Raw genomic sequence first — 16,520 nt, 5'->3', positions numbered from 1 at the left:
TGTAGCCCCTGCGATTCCAGCAGAATATAATATCCATTTTATTCACCTTTAAGCTGTTTTATATAATCATTATAGGAAAAATATATACAACGGTATCTTTCGAAAAACATCGTAGTTCTTCAGTGGAGAGCACAATTAGTATATTACTTCTTATTATTCATCCACACAGCTGTACATGCCACTGAACTGTTGTTCCAGAAGACTGATGTTATCAGATTCTATATTTCTCTTTGGCTTTCTCTTTCAGAATGCAGATGTGCTTAAAAAAAAAAAAAAAGAGTAGTACAACTTCAGTCAATCTTTAACTTCAAAGGAAATGCAAGAATCATTTTCAATTGTGTTTTCCTTACAATGCTAAGAATACACCAGAACAGTAATCTTTGCAAGTTTACTACTTGCAGTAAAATTGAGGTGTTAATGTTGCTTGCAAGCTCATCTATAATTTATAGATTTGTATATTCTGAAGAGGTCAGGTTTGTTCAATTATTGTATTGTTCTTCATATTGCTTTGCAATAGCATAGATCCATTATGTGTCTTTAACATAACAGGCTTGTCTTATTAAAAAGATTTTCAAGGAAAAAACTTTTTTACTTAACCAGATGTAAGGAAGTGCTTTTGAAAACTAAGGAGGGAAAAAAAGGTCAGCTCTTTCTATCAGTTATGCTCTTTCCAAGTCTACTACTCAGTGCAGCCTAAGGGGACTATAATGGAACAAAGGAAAATATCTTGATGGACGTGTTATACAGTATAGGAAAAACCTTCACACACAGTCCACACGCAGCCATCTTAAAGGCTTGGCTAGAAAAGAGCAACACAGGATTTCACTAAGACAGACAAACATCAAATCAAAGCCAAATTACAAGTTACTTTCTTTTCAGATGGGGCCAGCAGGTTGTATGCTGCCAACTGCCCTGGAGGATTCAGAATACTGTACAGCAAGGCTGGGCCATGAGACTTGTGAAGTAGATTCATAAAAAGGTAAGGCCCAAACAAGTTCTTATGTGTTTACATTGAAGTATCAGCTTGGCACGTTAATAATGTTTTTGCCCGTTTAATGGAAGTTTCTAGTCAGATTTGAAGTTTTGTTAATTGTTGAGAAGCTCCTAGTATACGCTAATATTCTTGCTTGTTACCTGTGGTAACAGTCATATATGTAACAGTTGAGGCACACATGTATGCACTTACGTTTAGATCTCTGAAGTATTCGTTATAATCAAGAGAATATCCAACCACAAATTTATCTGGAATTTCAAAGCCTATATCTGTAACAAAATACAATTCATTTTATACTTGGGTGGTGTAAATAGTTTTTGAGTACACAGCTTGTATTCAACACATGCTTCAGCTATTTAAGAGTAATCCTAACAAATACATCACCTTGCTTTCAAGGTACTTAGCATGCTTCTTTAAGAATCAGAGCCATAAATTGATGACAAAGGTTAGCATCTATGCCATCCCCATCAGTTTGTAATACAATTAAAATGTTAAGAGAATGTATTTTCAGAACAAAGTAATTATTTAAAAACCTACTTATAAGGTAGTCCTGGGAAAGGGAGACAAGGAGTGACATTTTACTTGTGTAGAAGTAGATGTACTGCAACTCAGTAGGGATTTTCAGTTTGAAAACAAGACAAGTTTAATGCAAAGTCAGAACAAATGCCTTTTAGGATCAGAGCCAAACAATACAAAGTTAAGGTGTGATTCTGTTTCTGGTATCTGGTAACAAATAGCCAAACCTGCACTCAGGCCAGCCAGGGAAGGAAAAGAAGGTGGTCATGAGGTTTCAGTGTGGGATAGCTGGTCATCAGGTCACAAATTTTTTATGTATTTTCTCCCCATTTCTGTCAGCCTTCCTGAAACTTACATGCCAGTTTTCAGACTTACTGCTTGAAGTGAAAGCGTGCAATTGTATTTTAGACAACCAGAAAAATACAATACTTACAGTCTGGTCTGTAACCTTGACTTCGATGTGTCCTTTTAACGAGCAGGCTGTAAGGCAGAGCAGAGAAGGTTATGTTTTTTAAAATATGTCTTGCTCTAAGCTGTGTACTTCACTCCTCCCACCCCTCCCCATAAGCTTCTCCAATCATGCAGTTAAATTAAAACAATGAGATTATTGTAACAGAAAGAAGTAGTGTTCAGCCTTATAACTGAGGAAGAAACAAAGGCTCTGATCTAGGTTCATTCTGGAGGTCCAAATGACACTATTCTTTTAGATTTAGTTCTCTTCAATTCTGTATCCCAAATCATTATCTCTTCATGTAGCAATGTATCAGCAAACTAGAATAGCACGAACAGGTAAGCAAGTTCAAGTGGCACGTAAAGATTTTAGTGGGGAGGGAGGGAGAAGAGGACAAGCTGTGCAATGTCGCTAGGATTTCTTCCACAAAGTCATATCCATTCTTGCTTTTCCTGTGCACTTCTGAAGAAACTGAGAACCTCCTGGACAGACACTAGGAGGAGAGTAACTGGTACATAAAACAAGAAGTGGTTTTTCAAAGCATCATGATTACTTGACAGAAGCAGGGATATTCCCGAAAAATTCCTTTGAGAGATCATCTAAAAGCAGATCTAGAATGCCACTTGAAGTCATCTTGCAAGTGCTAACAAACTCTTAGATTCTGAAAACCTGTGTGACTGAAATATTAAGAAAAATTCTGAGTGTTGTCATTCTAGTATTGCGGCAACTGAGAAGGTGTTAGGAAACCTATGGAAAGGGCTTAATTTCCTTCAAACATAAGGAGGTAAGAAACAGGGAAACCATCAGACTTTATGGACTATGCAAAAAGAGCCAGGAAACTTTTTTTATTCATTTTAACAATGAAGGTGGTAGTGCATATGTAAATTTCCCAGTTTAATACATAGTTTTTCACCAACTAGATAGGTATTGCTTCCTGCTTTTAATTCCTCTTCCCCCAAATTTCAAACCAAAAAAACCCCAAGCAAATGCCCACCAGCATACACTGACTATTCACCTAAATCATTTGCTATATCTTCTCATTACAATACATTAATAACTGGCCACATCGCTATACCTTACAACTTTTACCATCTTTGGTTCGTTGTCTTTTAGCTTTGAAAGTAGCGCTTTCATTGTTCTACCAGTCTCAATAATGTCCTTAAAGAGATAAAAAAAAATAAGTTATCCTCTGAGTCTGAAAGTAAAACCAGACTAATTAATTTAAATTAATTTAAAGCATAAAACCCAGTCAGCAATCCTGGCAGCACAGTAACGTACTTAATTGTTGTTTTATACGCAATAAGTATTAACTTGCAAAACGGGGAGAAAAACGTCCATGTTCTTCCCTCCACCCACACTCCAGTCTTTACTTACCTCTACTACTAAAACATTCTGGAAAAGATCATGTAGGAAGAGAAAGAAAAGAAAATATTTACATGGCAACATTCAGTAAATTATACAGCCTGGAAAAGTTTGCACTACAAACTTCAGTTACAAGTAAGCTGCAATTGATTTTCAAAGGAGCTTGTCACTTAACTGCTTACATTATTTTAGTGCTTTCTGAAGAGTCTTTCTGTAAGTTCTTATGGAAGCATAAAAGATTGTGAGAAAGCCACCTATGTCAGGTTTTATACATTATTCTATGTACAGCAATAGCATTCTAGAACTGTACTGCATGAGTCAGTTTAAGATGGTTCATTTCTGGGGGCTGTGGGGTAAAATGTGGAATAGAATCTTCAGAAGGATTCAGTATTGGTTGCGTTAAGTTTCCACTGAGATCAATGGGAATTATGCACTGTTTCAAAGCATGGCATTTTAAACCAGTGTTAAGTGGCTGTAAATATGTAGTATCAAAACCTTAATAAAGGTGGACTTCCTGGAAGATACACAAAAACCGTTCTTTTCCCTTAAAAGCTGAAGATGCTGATTAATACCTTCCCATTTAGCGTGGACAGTTCCTCACCAACAATACTGATCTTTTCCGTAGGTGAATCATCCTAGAAGGAGAAAGAAGAGAGGGAAGTCACATAAAATGTGCTCAAAATTGTTACCCTGTATGTGTGTGAATGGTGTGCTGCTTTTGCTTTTTGCCTATGAAATGACACTTGCAACTTTACACAGCACTCCTTCAACAGCTTTTAAGTAGCTGAGAGAAAGAGGAGAGAGCAAAATATCAGTGCAGACAGATGTTTGCATGGAACAAGAGTACATCCATATTCATGGAATAGACACCATTGCTTTCAGCTATTTTTGTTACCACAGATTTGTTTTAGAATTCCATGAAAAATTTATAGGATATTGTAAACTGTTGTATTTAGCATGGGGTAAATTTTGATCAGTGCACAGAGCTCTAGCCTTCAAAGAGGGGAGAAGATAAACCAGAAAAAAATAGTGTAAGTCATTGCTTTACAGTAGTTGGCTCAGATGAAAAAGATATCTGTTCCCCAACACACAGATTATGAAAACAAGTCTCTCCAATGTTAGCTATAGAAATAAAAAAATAATGCAGAGAGAGCCAATAAGCAAGTCTTTGATGCCAAGCTCCTCTCCATACTCCCTCCCACCAAAGGGTGCCATGCTAAAGACAGAGTAGAACCTGTATGGAAGCTTTGGGCTGGAGAGGAGTATGTTGGAGACCTGACCCTGGCTTTGTCATGTTAAGTGTTCAGCTATATGTTCATTCCAGCGGATATACAATATCCATCTGATCATTGGGGCAGGTTGGTAAATCAGTTGCTTTTCAGTATGTGGTAGAGTTGCTTTGAACAGGATATATGCAAAAACTCAATTTTTGTGGAGTTTTTATGTAAACTACCAGTATTCAGAATGTCAATCTATGGGAAGAGTCAGTTTTCCAAAGAAAAGAAAGTTGCTTACACCGTAGCTTTTGATTCTAACAAAATCCACAGTAATAGGTACAGATTTATCACCGTTTTGATTTAGTGCTTTTATATGGTCCAGCAAATCAGCAAAGAATTTATAGCCTCCTTTAAGGACACAGAGCGCAACAATGTGATGGCTTCCCATATCTTGCATGATATCTCTAGCCAAACGTTCTGTCCTGGAAGGAAAAAAAAACAAAACAAAACAAAACCCACAAATCCTGTAAAGTGTTTTGTATATCAAATTTGTTTGTCCATATATTAAACAACATCCAAGTTAAGATTCTGATCTTGCTGTTAAGTTTTTATAACCAGCAAATTGTGACCACATTAAGTCATAGGAAAGTGAGTTACCTGTTTGCAGTTCAGAGGATGATGCCTACTCTATTTGACATACTGTTGATTTAATCCATATATCTAAACAATGCAGGATAGGAAAGCTTAAAGATTTTTTGAGGTAACATGGAAACTTAACTGGGGTTGTAGAGGAATCCTCCACGTAAAACTCCTCTTGTATTAAACTCCAGAACACAAGTGTTATAGCTGCAGGGTTTCCATGTTTCTCATGGGCTATGCATGGTGGGACATCAGGCTTTTTCATTTGGAGGTAAATGGATCATTGGCATCACTATCACAACTCTTCGTGGATTATCCTCATACCTGTCCAGGATGAGTCCATGAGGAATGAAGACTCTTTCTAAATCTTCTTCATAATGCTTAGGAATGCAAAATAGATTTTTATTATAGCCACTTTCTTCATCTCTTATCTGCAAGTGAAAGGGAAGTAGCTGTAAGAGTAAAGACACAGCTACACAGGAAGAAACCTTCCAGTCTCTGATAACGCAGCGTAAGACTCTTCTCCTCACCCCCTTCACCCCCCCCCCCCATAATTTGTCAAAATAAAAATATATCTGAGAGTTTTTGAACCTTCTGATAAAACAATTCACAATCTGTCTGATAATTCAGGAGCTAGTATGCTTGTCTGAGATGTGAAAGGATAGATAACTACTTCGCCCTAGTCATTAGAAGAGAAATTCTCAACCATCATCCGCTCATAAAAATCCCCAAACCAAACCCAACAAAACACCCCCTTGTATTCCCCATTTCCCCTTCTGCAGAGCACAGTAGCTTGCTCGTGTGGTAGACAAGCAAAAATTAAAATTTAAATTTAAGTTTGGGATTACAGCTTGATCTTCAGTCAGCAGGTGACTTTAGGATGCTGCACTACCTTGACCATCATTTTCCATTTTGCAAAAGAGATAACCATGTCTCCTAAGTGTGAATTCACAACTGAACTTTTGACAGAGGTAAGCACATACCAACCATCAGCTGTCTCAGAGGACAGGGGAGATGACTTACCCCAAAGGCAAAGCTTTGAGATGGTAGTGGGAAGAGGAGAAGCTGCAGAGGGTGCCCATAGGTGGGAACGAGTGACCTGCTGAGCTGCAGTTCAGCTTGTTGTGCTGTTTGCCCTGCTAGCAGATTGCTCCTCAGCATGGTTGGGAAGAGGCCATAGCTACTTCCCACAGATCAGGGTCTTAACCCTTTTGCCATCAGGCTTTAGAATTACAGTTCTTTTTTCAACATGCTGGCTCCAGGCTGTTGCACCCAGAGGTGTCTGGATGTCTAGAAGTTACGTATTCTCCATTTGGGCTTCTCTTCTGACTTGTCTTTTGACCCCAAACAGATCATAGAATGCTTTGGGTTGGAAGGGACCTTGAGAGATCATCTAGCCCAACCCCCCTGCAGTGAGCAGGGATTCTGTGCCTTTGGATTCTACCACCCTTCAAGACCATAATGGATGCTTTGGTCTGTTCATTTATGAATTGGACGTACAAAAGCAGGCAAGAAAAAATATAATGAGGTAGAAATGATTGTGAATAAGAGGGCTAATATGTAAGTATTAGAAATAAGTTAAGAAAAAACTCAAAGTAGTGAGATTTTGTCACATCTACTATTGCCCTGTTATTGTTAAAAAATACAGAACTAATTGAAAGAAAAATTCAAAGCTGGCTTAAAGCTTCACTAGTGCAAAACAGGTTAACTACACACCAGTTGCATTCAACAGAACTCAATACAGTGTAATTCAAAATTATTAAGTGCTGCACTGTGCAGGTTTCTTTGGTGGACCATATGTTCCTAATAGCATATAGTCTGTTTATTGAGCAACGAAGTAGACAACTGCTTCAGTAGAAGGCAAAGTTTTAAAGGAGTGGTTTTACTCAGTATTCTTGCTGAGACTCTAAATCTTTTCTCCCTCAGAGTTGGCATGTGTAACACCCCTATACTAACTGTGAAATAACCTTGGATTTTAATAAACAGGCCCCAAAACTAAGGATTTGGCAGCTTGCTAATGGACAGCACAGAGCTATGAACTAGGCAATAATAGCATAAAGCATTGCTAACAAATGAGTTAACACCTGCAAACTCTTTAGACAGATGAATTGTTTTTAATTCTCCTTTTTTGGCATAGGAGAGATGAGTGCTTAGGAAGAAAGGAAAAATGGACTGTAGGGAACAGGAGTAGGTTATTACTTGCAAAACTCACAGCAGCCACACAAATGAGATAACCAATTACTGCCATTTATTTTAAATTGGCCACAAATAGCTCACTTCATTTAAAGATAAAACTAGACAGACAGTTGTTAACAAGAATTTCAGAGAACAGATTATTGTAGTACAAAGCAATGCATACAGAATCTCATTCTGGCTGAACTAACCATATTCTGCAAGTACTCAAAATTGATAGGCCTTGATGTTCCAAGTTAGACTTACAGGATAGCCTTACAGTTGAGGCCTGTTTAGAGTGTCAGCAGTACTGTTCTGCCTGGTTTAGTTACTATTCTTTGTGGCTGAAGTCAATGAAGTGAAAGCTCAGGTGAAGGATTGTTTTCAAATTAAGTTTGCGGTTTATTAATCTGGGAAGAGATACTGGCAGTTATGTTGGTATCAGCTGTAGATGAGGCTAGACGGTAGCATCTATGAACAGACTTCAATGCAGCGCAGACTGCTTATTGTTGGGTTTTTTATTAACCCAGTTGGCCAGTTTGAAATGGGCTAATTTCTGCCTTTGTGAGGTTGCTAGTGGTGACAAACAGAATACACATACAGGATATGGGATTCTGTCAACAAGAAGCAGTGATGATAGGACATAATTAGAAGCATTGGTCAAAGGGAAAAAACTTTATTTGAGACTACCGGAATGTATAAGCATCATTTTCATTTGGAGTACACAAAAAACACCTTTAAGGATAGTCACTGACGTGATAAACAGTTTAAAAAGTGCTGTAGGGTGGGTTGGTTGTTTTGTTGTTTGGGTTTGGTTGGTTGGTTTTTTTTTTTTTCCCTTCAAGATTCCCATCTTTATTGCATTCTGCATAACTGCAACTTAAATGCAATGGCTACGCTACATGCGACTAGAGCAGTTTTTCTTCTGCCCAATGATAGAATCATTGAATGGTTTGGGTTCGAAGAGGCCTTAAAGGTCATCTCATTCCAACCCCCCTGCTATGGGCAGGGACACCTTCCACTATACCAGGTTGCTCAAAGCTCCGTCCAACCTGGCCTTGAACACTTCCAGGGATGGGGCATCCACAGCTTCTCTGGGCAGCCTGTTCCAGTGCCTCACTACCCTCATAGTGAAGAATTTCTTCCTTGTATCTAATTTAAATCTACCTTCTTTCAGTTTAAAGCCATTACCCCTTGTTCTGTCACTACATGCCCTTGTCCAGCTTTCTTGTAGGCCCCTTCAGGTACCAGAAGGCTACTATAAGGTCTCCCCAGAACCTTCTCTTCTCCAGCCTGAACAACCCCAACTCTCTCAGCCTGTCCTTGTAAGAGAGGTGCTCCAGCCCTCGGATCATTTTTGTGGCCCTCTTCTGGACTTGCTGCAACAGGTCCATGTCCTTCTTGTGCTGAGGGCCCCAGAGCTGGACGCAGTGCTCCAGGTGAGGTCTCACCAGAGCAGAGGGGCATAATCACCTCCCTTGCCCTGCTGGCCACGCTGCTTTTGATGCAGCCCAGGATACGGTTGGCTTTCTGGCCTGCGAGCACAGATTGCCAGGCCATGTTGAGTTTCTCATCAACCAACACCCCTAAGTCCTTCTCCTCAGGGCTGCTCTCAATCCATTCACCGCCCAGCTGTATTTAAGGGACTTCAGCCTTACAATTTGCTTTTGCAGTTATAATTTAGGCTTTCATCTGCACAGCGAGTTAAAGTTCAGCCTCGTTGCCAATGAGTTTAGTTTCTTGCTGCATTTGATGAGAGGCATCACAACTGGTTCAGCTCAAGTGAGGGATGAGCTTTGTCCGTGCTAATGTAACTATTGAATAAAGCTAATCTTGAAGCATACAGGTGTGCATAGTGATTACTGCTTGTAGCTAGTCCAACAGCGCAGTTTAGTATCTTTTATTTGGTTAACAACTATGCTCATTGAGACTATTTTGTGCAAGCAATGTCTGCTACATTAATATCTTGTTTGTTGCTATGTGTGAAGCATTTTTTAAGGTCTGCTGAAAAGTTCATGAACAGACCTTAAAGACTGCATCAGTTTGAGCACCACATCACCATAGCAACATGCTGCATACCTTACAGGCTCATAAAAGCATTTGTATTGTGGCACTTGCTAAATAATACAGCAGTATCCATTATAATAAAGTAATCTACTAGACTATCACACAAAGTCATTACATTTTTAAATCACGAGCTTATAACTTGAGAAATTAGTTGTTTAATTTGGATTCAGTCTTATCTGTTGTTCATTTATTGATGTAGGTTTCTGAGTTTAAGGAGGAAAAAAACCCAACAAAATGAACTACAGCAATTATGTACAATGAAGAGATTCATCAATAAGTATTTTTTCATCAGCACAGAATGAAAGAATATGAGTATAGATATATTAAAGTCAAATAAATAATGTCATAAGTTTTTTAAAAAATTGAGTCTTTTAAGATGCCTCTGTTCTGAAAGCCAGTTTTTCTTGTGAGTAAATATAAGAAACAAGGCCTTTCACTAGTCGATATTTCTAATGTTCTACTATTTTTGCTGAAGCTAACCTCTCCCCTCTCCCCCGCACCCAAAGCTCCCTTCAATCAAATAACCAAATATAAGTACATTATGCTTTCTTACCTGCAGTCCATGAGCCATAATCTTACTTTGAACTATGCTATCAGAGAATGAGTTGGTAATGTTACTGCAGTTTGTCTTGCTCTATTTTCATCTTGCAGTCAGATCATGACCTGCTTCTAAAAGGTCAAAATTGCCATCCTTCCTACAGGAAGCATCACTTCCTTCTACTAATGCACTGACATCACAATCCCAGGTTCTTACTTAATCAGATTAACCAGAAATAAAATAGGCATTAGCCCTGCTGCTAATCAGAGCAAAGACACGGGGAACAAGGGAGATGCAAAAAGGAAGCACATGAATCAAATTAGTGGGAAGGACTAGGTAGGGTAGTGGGTTTTTTTATTGAAAACACAAATCAGGTATTTGGTTGTAGCAGCTGGTAATTCAGTGGTATATGTGTAAAAGGTAATTTTGTATACCAGTTTCTTACACAATATTTTCACATCCATTGTTGTGATAAAGTCCACATCTTTTTAAAATTCTTGTGCTAACTTGCTCTCAAAAATCAGTATTTGAATAAACAAAGCCATATTTTTAAAGATGCCGTAAAGCAGAGGTCTGCAGCTGTTGAGACATGGTGAACCCTGTCTGACATTCTTCCAGGTCATCCTTTCATAAAATGAGGGGGTGATGGTTCCAGTAACACGCTCCACATCATTTAAAATCAAATCGCATTGACATTCACTGTAATCTGATTATTTTCATGTACCAAACTGCACTATTATCTGGGATTAAAATGAAAGTCTTAGATTTCTAAAAATTAATCCTACTAACAGAATGAGCTAAAGCTAGCTTGCGTACAACGTGTTACAGAATGTTCTTACCAGATTGGGTACATTTTATTAATTCAACTAACTAGTTTAGTGTTTTCTTGTGGAGAGGGCACATTAATGAAACATTTTTCTCATTTCTTTGTAATCTAACAGATGCTCTGCAGATCATGGCTGATAACACTTGGGATAATGCGGAAATGCTCTTCCAGGTGGATTAATGGGCATAGCCACAACTTTCAGTGATACATTAAATAGTAGTACTGTTTGGGAACTATTAATGCCTTAAGGCTACTTGGCCCCTATTTTATACAGTTAGCAATACCTTCCTTCTATGAATTCCCTGTCATATTCCTACGTTATATATGTGAGCTCCCTATCTTGTGAAAAGCCTTGCTTTTCTAATTCTTAGTGTAAGGCACTTCTTTCTAGGTGGTAGTAACTCGTGTTCAAAAAGCTGGAGAATTTCCTCAACAAAATCAAATCCTCCTTTGAAAGGAAATGTTAACAAAAACCATACATGTAACCTGTGATGGCTATTGTTAGAGCAGACATGCTCTCCCTTCCTTCTTCTCAGGTGCCAAAATGAAGGTAAACAGCAGCACTGCTGAGGAACTCATGCAAACATGCATTGCCTTTGTAAGTGCTTGTGGATAAAGCGAGAGAAAGAAAAAGGGGGGACTCCCAGAGTAGTTTGTATGTTTCCCCTTTCAACCCAGTGTAATTTAGCTGCCTTGAAAGGGTGTTGGTGTTCTAGAGAGCCCTGAGGGGTTGATGCCATGATAGAATACTAAGTGCTGCAATATCGCTCATACCTGTTGCCCATGTATCACACCTACAGCTTTATATGACTGGTTCTAGGATTTAAATAATTTTTCTTTTCTCTAAATATTTACAGGAAAAAAAGACATGTATAGGTTTCACATTTGTTTGTTGATTCTCTTGTAGTTTTCCACATTTAAGCCGAATTTAGTGTAGTTTTGCTAAAATCAACAGTATGGGTGAGACTATTTGTTCAAATGAAGGGGCTAATTATTGGCACTATCTCAGTTTACGACTTCCAGCAGTCTAACGAAGCACGGTTACTCAAATTACAGTGAAGAAGTAAATATTGTGTGCATATCTGATATGATTTGTAGCACCCAGCTTAGCTCTGCCCTTTTTTTAAATGCTCTGTTCTTCTCTATATTCCGTGATTTTTTTTGCGTGCTTAATCTCTGTATAGGGAAACCTTGACTGCAGATCACACACACTAGGCAGCCTTCTCTCTGAACAGGCCACCTTAAAATAATCTCAAGTGTAATATGTATGCTTTGGTGCTGTCTATTAGAAGACCACCTCTGTTATGTAAATTACTTTTATAAATCCCTGAAGTTGTGAAGCAAGTTTGATTCCACATTACTCACATTTTTATAAATTATACACTGGACCTTGCAAATCTTTGTGTCTCCTTTAGGCACCATACTGTTTGATCTGTTTTGAACTGGGCCCAGTTCTAAAGTCCCGTTTAATTCTGTTTCAGAAAAGAATTGCAGAAAATCCCTCCCACTGACTTTATTTCTGAGTTTTTACTGCATTGGAAGTATTGTCTGAGCTACGAATGAGCAGTGACTTTTTCACTAGAGTCCATGTTTAGAAAGAGCAGAAGAATTTCATTCCTAAGGGGTGCATGCATATACATGCATGTATCATATAGTTGTATTATTATTAAATTTTCTTAACAAGTACTCATTTCTCTTTAGAGAAACTGACAACAAAAGAGACTGTTTTGACATTGGTTCATGATGTGGACATCTGTTCAGCTGGAATGAGATTCCTGTAATTGAACTGGGAAAATAGGTGTATTCTACTAAAATCCCCATAGATGGAAAATGTCAGACAGGCTACCATGTGGCCTCCAAAATTTTATGAAAGGATTCATGAGAAATAGTGAGGTCAACAGCCCATGTGGGGGAAAAATGTAGATTTTGGAACTCTGTGAGACTTGAAATAGAAAAGTTTAGTGTTGGGAAAAACATACACTTTCATTAAAATTTAAGCTGGTTCAAAAAGCCTCTGCTTACTCTATCAGAAACTCCAAAAACTTCTTCCCAGATCATATTTGTTTGAATGAATTTAGGATTCTCAGTAAATTCCATAGAACCGTAATAGTAACCACATACCACTATCACCTGGCAAGTACTTGAAAATCCAATAAATGCGTTAGTGGTCTCAATTACTAGTGGGCTGAGATTTGCATTATGAAAGTTACTGCTACAATGAATGTCTTTATTGTCACATTCTGAAGAAAGAAAAATTCACAGGTGAAAGGTTCATGCTAAGACAGCCCTTTGTCATTGCTGAATAATGAAAATAGAATGTAGCCAGCTGGCATTCTTAGATGGTTTCTCAGTTGTAAATTATGTGATCGTACTCCCATAGGAAAGAACAAAAAAGTTTTAAGTGTGTATATATTGTTCCACATAGGAGCCGCAAGTGCATCTTTTTAAAGTTAAATGTTTTGAGGAAACCAGTGCACCAAGCAAGACGGGTATCCATCTGTTGCCCTTCTCTAAGTAACAGGGTACTACTGAAAGAGCCAGTAAGCGTAGCCCATGCAAACAGACTGGAGATTAATTAGATCAGCACTGACAGCTGGGTAAAACAGCAGCCAGTCAATGCAGAACAACACTGCTCTTGTCCTTGTATGTCTTCCCTGAACTACTGAATCAATAATTAGTTTTTTTAGGACTTGATTTTGCTGTTTGCATACCTGTTTACATACCTAAGTTTGTTAAACAGTTTTACATTGTATTACGGTTAGAAGTAACTGATCTTGAGACTGCTGCAATAATTTTAAAGTTCCTCAAGAAACATTGTATAGGCACTAATTAAGTCCTGTGAGGCATTTCCTTTTAATTATTTTAAATCAGAAAGCAAATACATGATATTGGATGTATTGTACAACTGTTCCATTAAATTACTAAAACCTTACAAATAAAACATCAGAGAAAGTGTCCACTAGAGGGAAGCCTCTACCATGGAAGACAATACTTGCCAAAGGGGAAGAAAAACCTACTTTTTATGAAGCAAACTTTCTAGACTAAGAAACTCTGTGTTCAATTAATAAGTATACAGATATCTCACCGAAATACAAATACAATCAGGTAATTGAAAACAGGCATCTTAAATATTTAGACCAGTTCTGAACTTGTATAATTGTGGATTACAGGAAAACTGCTCTGATTTGCACCACTAAAGACCTGACCCATGGGCTCCATGTTCCAAGTGGCTGACAGAGCCTTAAATTAAAGCTGAGCACTTGTATTCAGTGACTGATGTGTTATTAGGAAACCTGATGAATACACTTCAAGATGGCTAGACTTCAGTAATTTGGAGCCCATCCTAAATCTGGTTTTTGTTTGGCACTTTTATGTCTTGGATTATAAGACCAGCTGCTTAATTTGTTTGCTAAAAAGCTGTTTGGAAAAACCACGCTGCACATCCCGTGGTAAACAGTACATGTTTACAATTAGAAATTAGAAACAATTTCACAATTTTAAGCCTTTATCATATCGACTCCTGTAGATTATGTAGCTCTTCTACACAGAAAATTTCATGAGTATGAACCTTCATACTTTCCTTGTCTTTTTTCTCTCTGGTCTGAATATGAGATTTTTATTATTTTACTGAAACAGAAAAGTGATCTAAGTCTTGACCAATACTGGATATTTATAAACATTGTGCTTGAAAAGGTCTTCTACTTTTACAACTCCTCTAATACCCCCAACATCTAGCAAACACTGACTGATGGCAGAACTTGAAGGAAAACACCCCTGTAAAAGATGACTCAGATTTAAGTTTGAATAATTCTTGAAAATACCCTGACACCAATTCTTCAGTGGACGAGTGACAAATTCTGCAGACTCAGACATTCTGATTGCTGACCTGGAGGAACAGTACAATATTTATTAACAAAGTCTTTCCGGCCATAACATAAATGGTGGAGTGACTGTGTGAAGGAAACCTTTATATACCTTTTGCTACATTTGTTTTGTAGATAGGAAAAATGTTTCAGTCTCTCGGACTGTCTATATTGGAAAGTCATTTTGAGAGAGGAGCTGGTTAGGACTGAGGCAGTAGAGCACAGAGGCAAGGAATCAGGACTTCTGGATTTTATTCACAGCTCTGACACACAGTTTATTTGCTGTACGACCGTGGCCAATTTATTTTCCTGACTGCTCCTGTTGTACCTCTGACCTTCCTATGTGCCTACTTTCCCCCCATTGCCTGCTTTAATCAGCTGACCTTAGTTTTCTGAGACTTCTCTCCTGTGGGCTACACAGGTCATTGTTATTTTTGGGAAGGTGCCATTCAAGAAACACCATTGCTGTCATTAGCTAGTGGTCGACTTAATGATTCGAAAAAAGATTGTGGTCTATTTGGTTGAATGTTAAAATACAGTAGTTATAGTTTAATATGTCAGTGAGCAAACGTGAGTTTCTCCACCACTGCCATAGTGTCCAGTGTGTCTGATTGAGTTCCCCCCACCCCTCAACAGCTGGATGAGTTGTTTTACCTAGGGAGCAATGGGTGGTCCAGGAAGCAGTCTGCTGTATTCTTGGGGAGCTGGACTCATCTTCACTACAGAGATGTTTAATAAAAATATTTGTTGAACAATGGCTTTATCTGAGTGTGTGATCACAGCTGTTTTATTTTAGCAATGTAACAGCAGTAACAATTGAATCCATATTCCTCCTTGGCTATTTATTTTCCTGAATTCATTCTTAGTGCAGTGAAATAATTTGGTGTGAATTGCCGAGTTAAAATAGAACTGCATGTAGTGGATTTCAGATTGCTTGTATTACCTTTGTATGATTTTCTATTACTTGAGACCTTAAAACATAGTATAAAAATACATACCACAGAGAGGCCACATTTTAAAATATTCTGAAAGTCTTCCCTCTATTTTTTTCTAATCACCATTTTTAATTGTTAACAATGTTCTGTTCTGCAAAGCCGTGTTTGACTATTAGAAAAGCTAAGTGCCGTCTTCCCATAACAGCATGTAAGAAAAATGTGGACTATGCATTTTGGTAAAAAAAAAACCGCAAACCTCTTTTAAAATACCATGCAATTACTGCATTCAAATAAAGATAGCTCATCTCTAAATCTTAGTTTTATAAACCCAGCTATTTCAGTGTTGCCAATGCCTTTTGTTGAGAAGTTGAATGATGAAGATGACACTTTTGTATAAGCTTGCTTAGAAAGATTTTACTGCTGCTACTTGTGTTTACTCGTAGGCAATTCCAGTGGTTGGCAGCTTACAGTGAAAACCACTGCTAGTGTGCATTAGCTGTGCAGACTTGCCCACAATCTAAAAAGGAAATTCAGTGCTGGTCAGTACAGTTTCATAAGACAATGGAGGGACCCAAGAGAAAGCTTCTGTTGCTGATACTCATATTTTCAATTCCTTCCTCAGATCTCCATCAAAGTACTCCAGTTACTGCCTGTTGAATTTGGTGGCATAGGAGACTCATTGGAATTCATTTACACAGTTGAGCGTCTGAATTCTATAGGGGGCTTGCACCATTGTAAAGTCAGTAAATCCTAGTAAAGATGTTCATAGAATCCTAGAACAGCCCAGGTTGGAAGGGACCTTGAAAGATCATCTGGTCCAGCCTTTTGTGTGAAAGGAAGCCCAGATGAGATTATCTAGCACCCCCTCCAATCACATCTCAAAAACCTCCAGTGATGGGAACTCTACCACGTCCCTGGGGAGGTTGTTCCAGTGAATGAT

At 38.2% G+C, this 16,520-nt stretch overlaps 1 protein-coding gene across 1 annotated transcript; it reads right to left on the bottom strand.

Annotated features, from left to right (window-relative positions):
* Positions 1 to 211: 211 nt before the first annotated feature.
* LOC104026653 (hypoxanthine-guanine phosphoribosyltransferase) lies at positions 212 to 12,516 on the bottom strand. The gene is made up of 10 exons (XM_075715156.1): positions 12,490 to 12,516; positions 8,930 to 8,947; positions 5,504 to 5,610; positions 4,839 to 5,022; positions 3,896 to 3,958; positions 3,336 to 3,353; positions 3,037 to 3,119; positions 1,944 to 1,990; positions 1,187 to 1,263; positions 212 to 259 (listed from the first exon to the last, which is right to left on the bottom strand). Exons 1-10 carry the CDS (start codon positions 12,514 to 12,516, stop codon positions 212 to 214), a joined length of 672 nt encoding a protein of 223 aa, XP_075571271.1.
* Between the last annotated feature and the right edge of the window lie 4,004 nt (positions 12,517 to 16,520).

Source organism: Pelecanus crispus, chromosome 8 (genome assembly GCF_030463565.1).
Source record: "Pelecanus crispus isolate bPelCri1 chromosome 8, bPelCri1.pri, whole genome shotgun sequence".
Taxonomy (NCBI): Eukaryota; Metazoa; Chordata; class Aves; order Pelecaniformes; family Pelecanidae; genus Pelecanus; species Pelecanus crispus.
The sequence above is the reverse complement of the archived record's forward strand: the minus strand, read 5'-3'. Positions and strand labels throughout refer to the sequence as shown.

Bases quoted from the DNA above. Each gene is read 5' to 3' on its own strand.
- LOC104026653 (XM_075715156.1), bottom strand. From the start codon at position 12,516: ATGTCAAAACAGTCTCTTTTGTTGTCA. The intron at 5,023-5,503 runs GTATGAGGATAA...TTTTCCTTCCAG, and splicing joins CATGGACTCATCCTGGACAG to GACAGAACGTTTGGCTAGAG. The intron at 260-1,186 runs GTAAGTGCATAC...TTTTTTTTTAAG, and splicing joins AATACTTCAGAGATCTAAAC to CACATCTGCATTCTGAAAGA.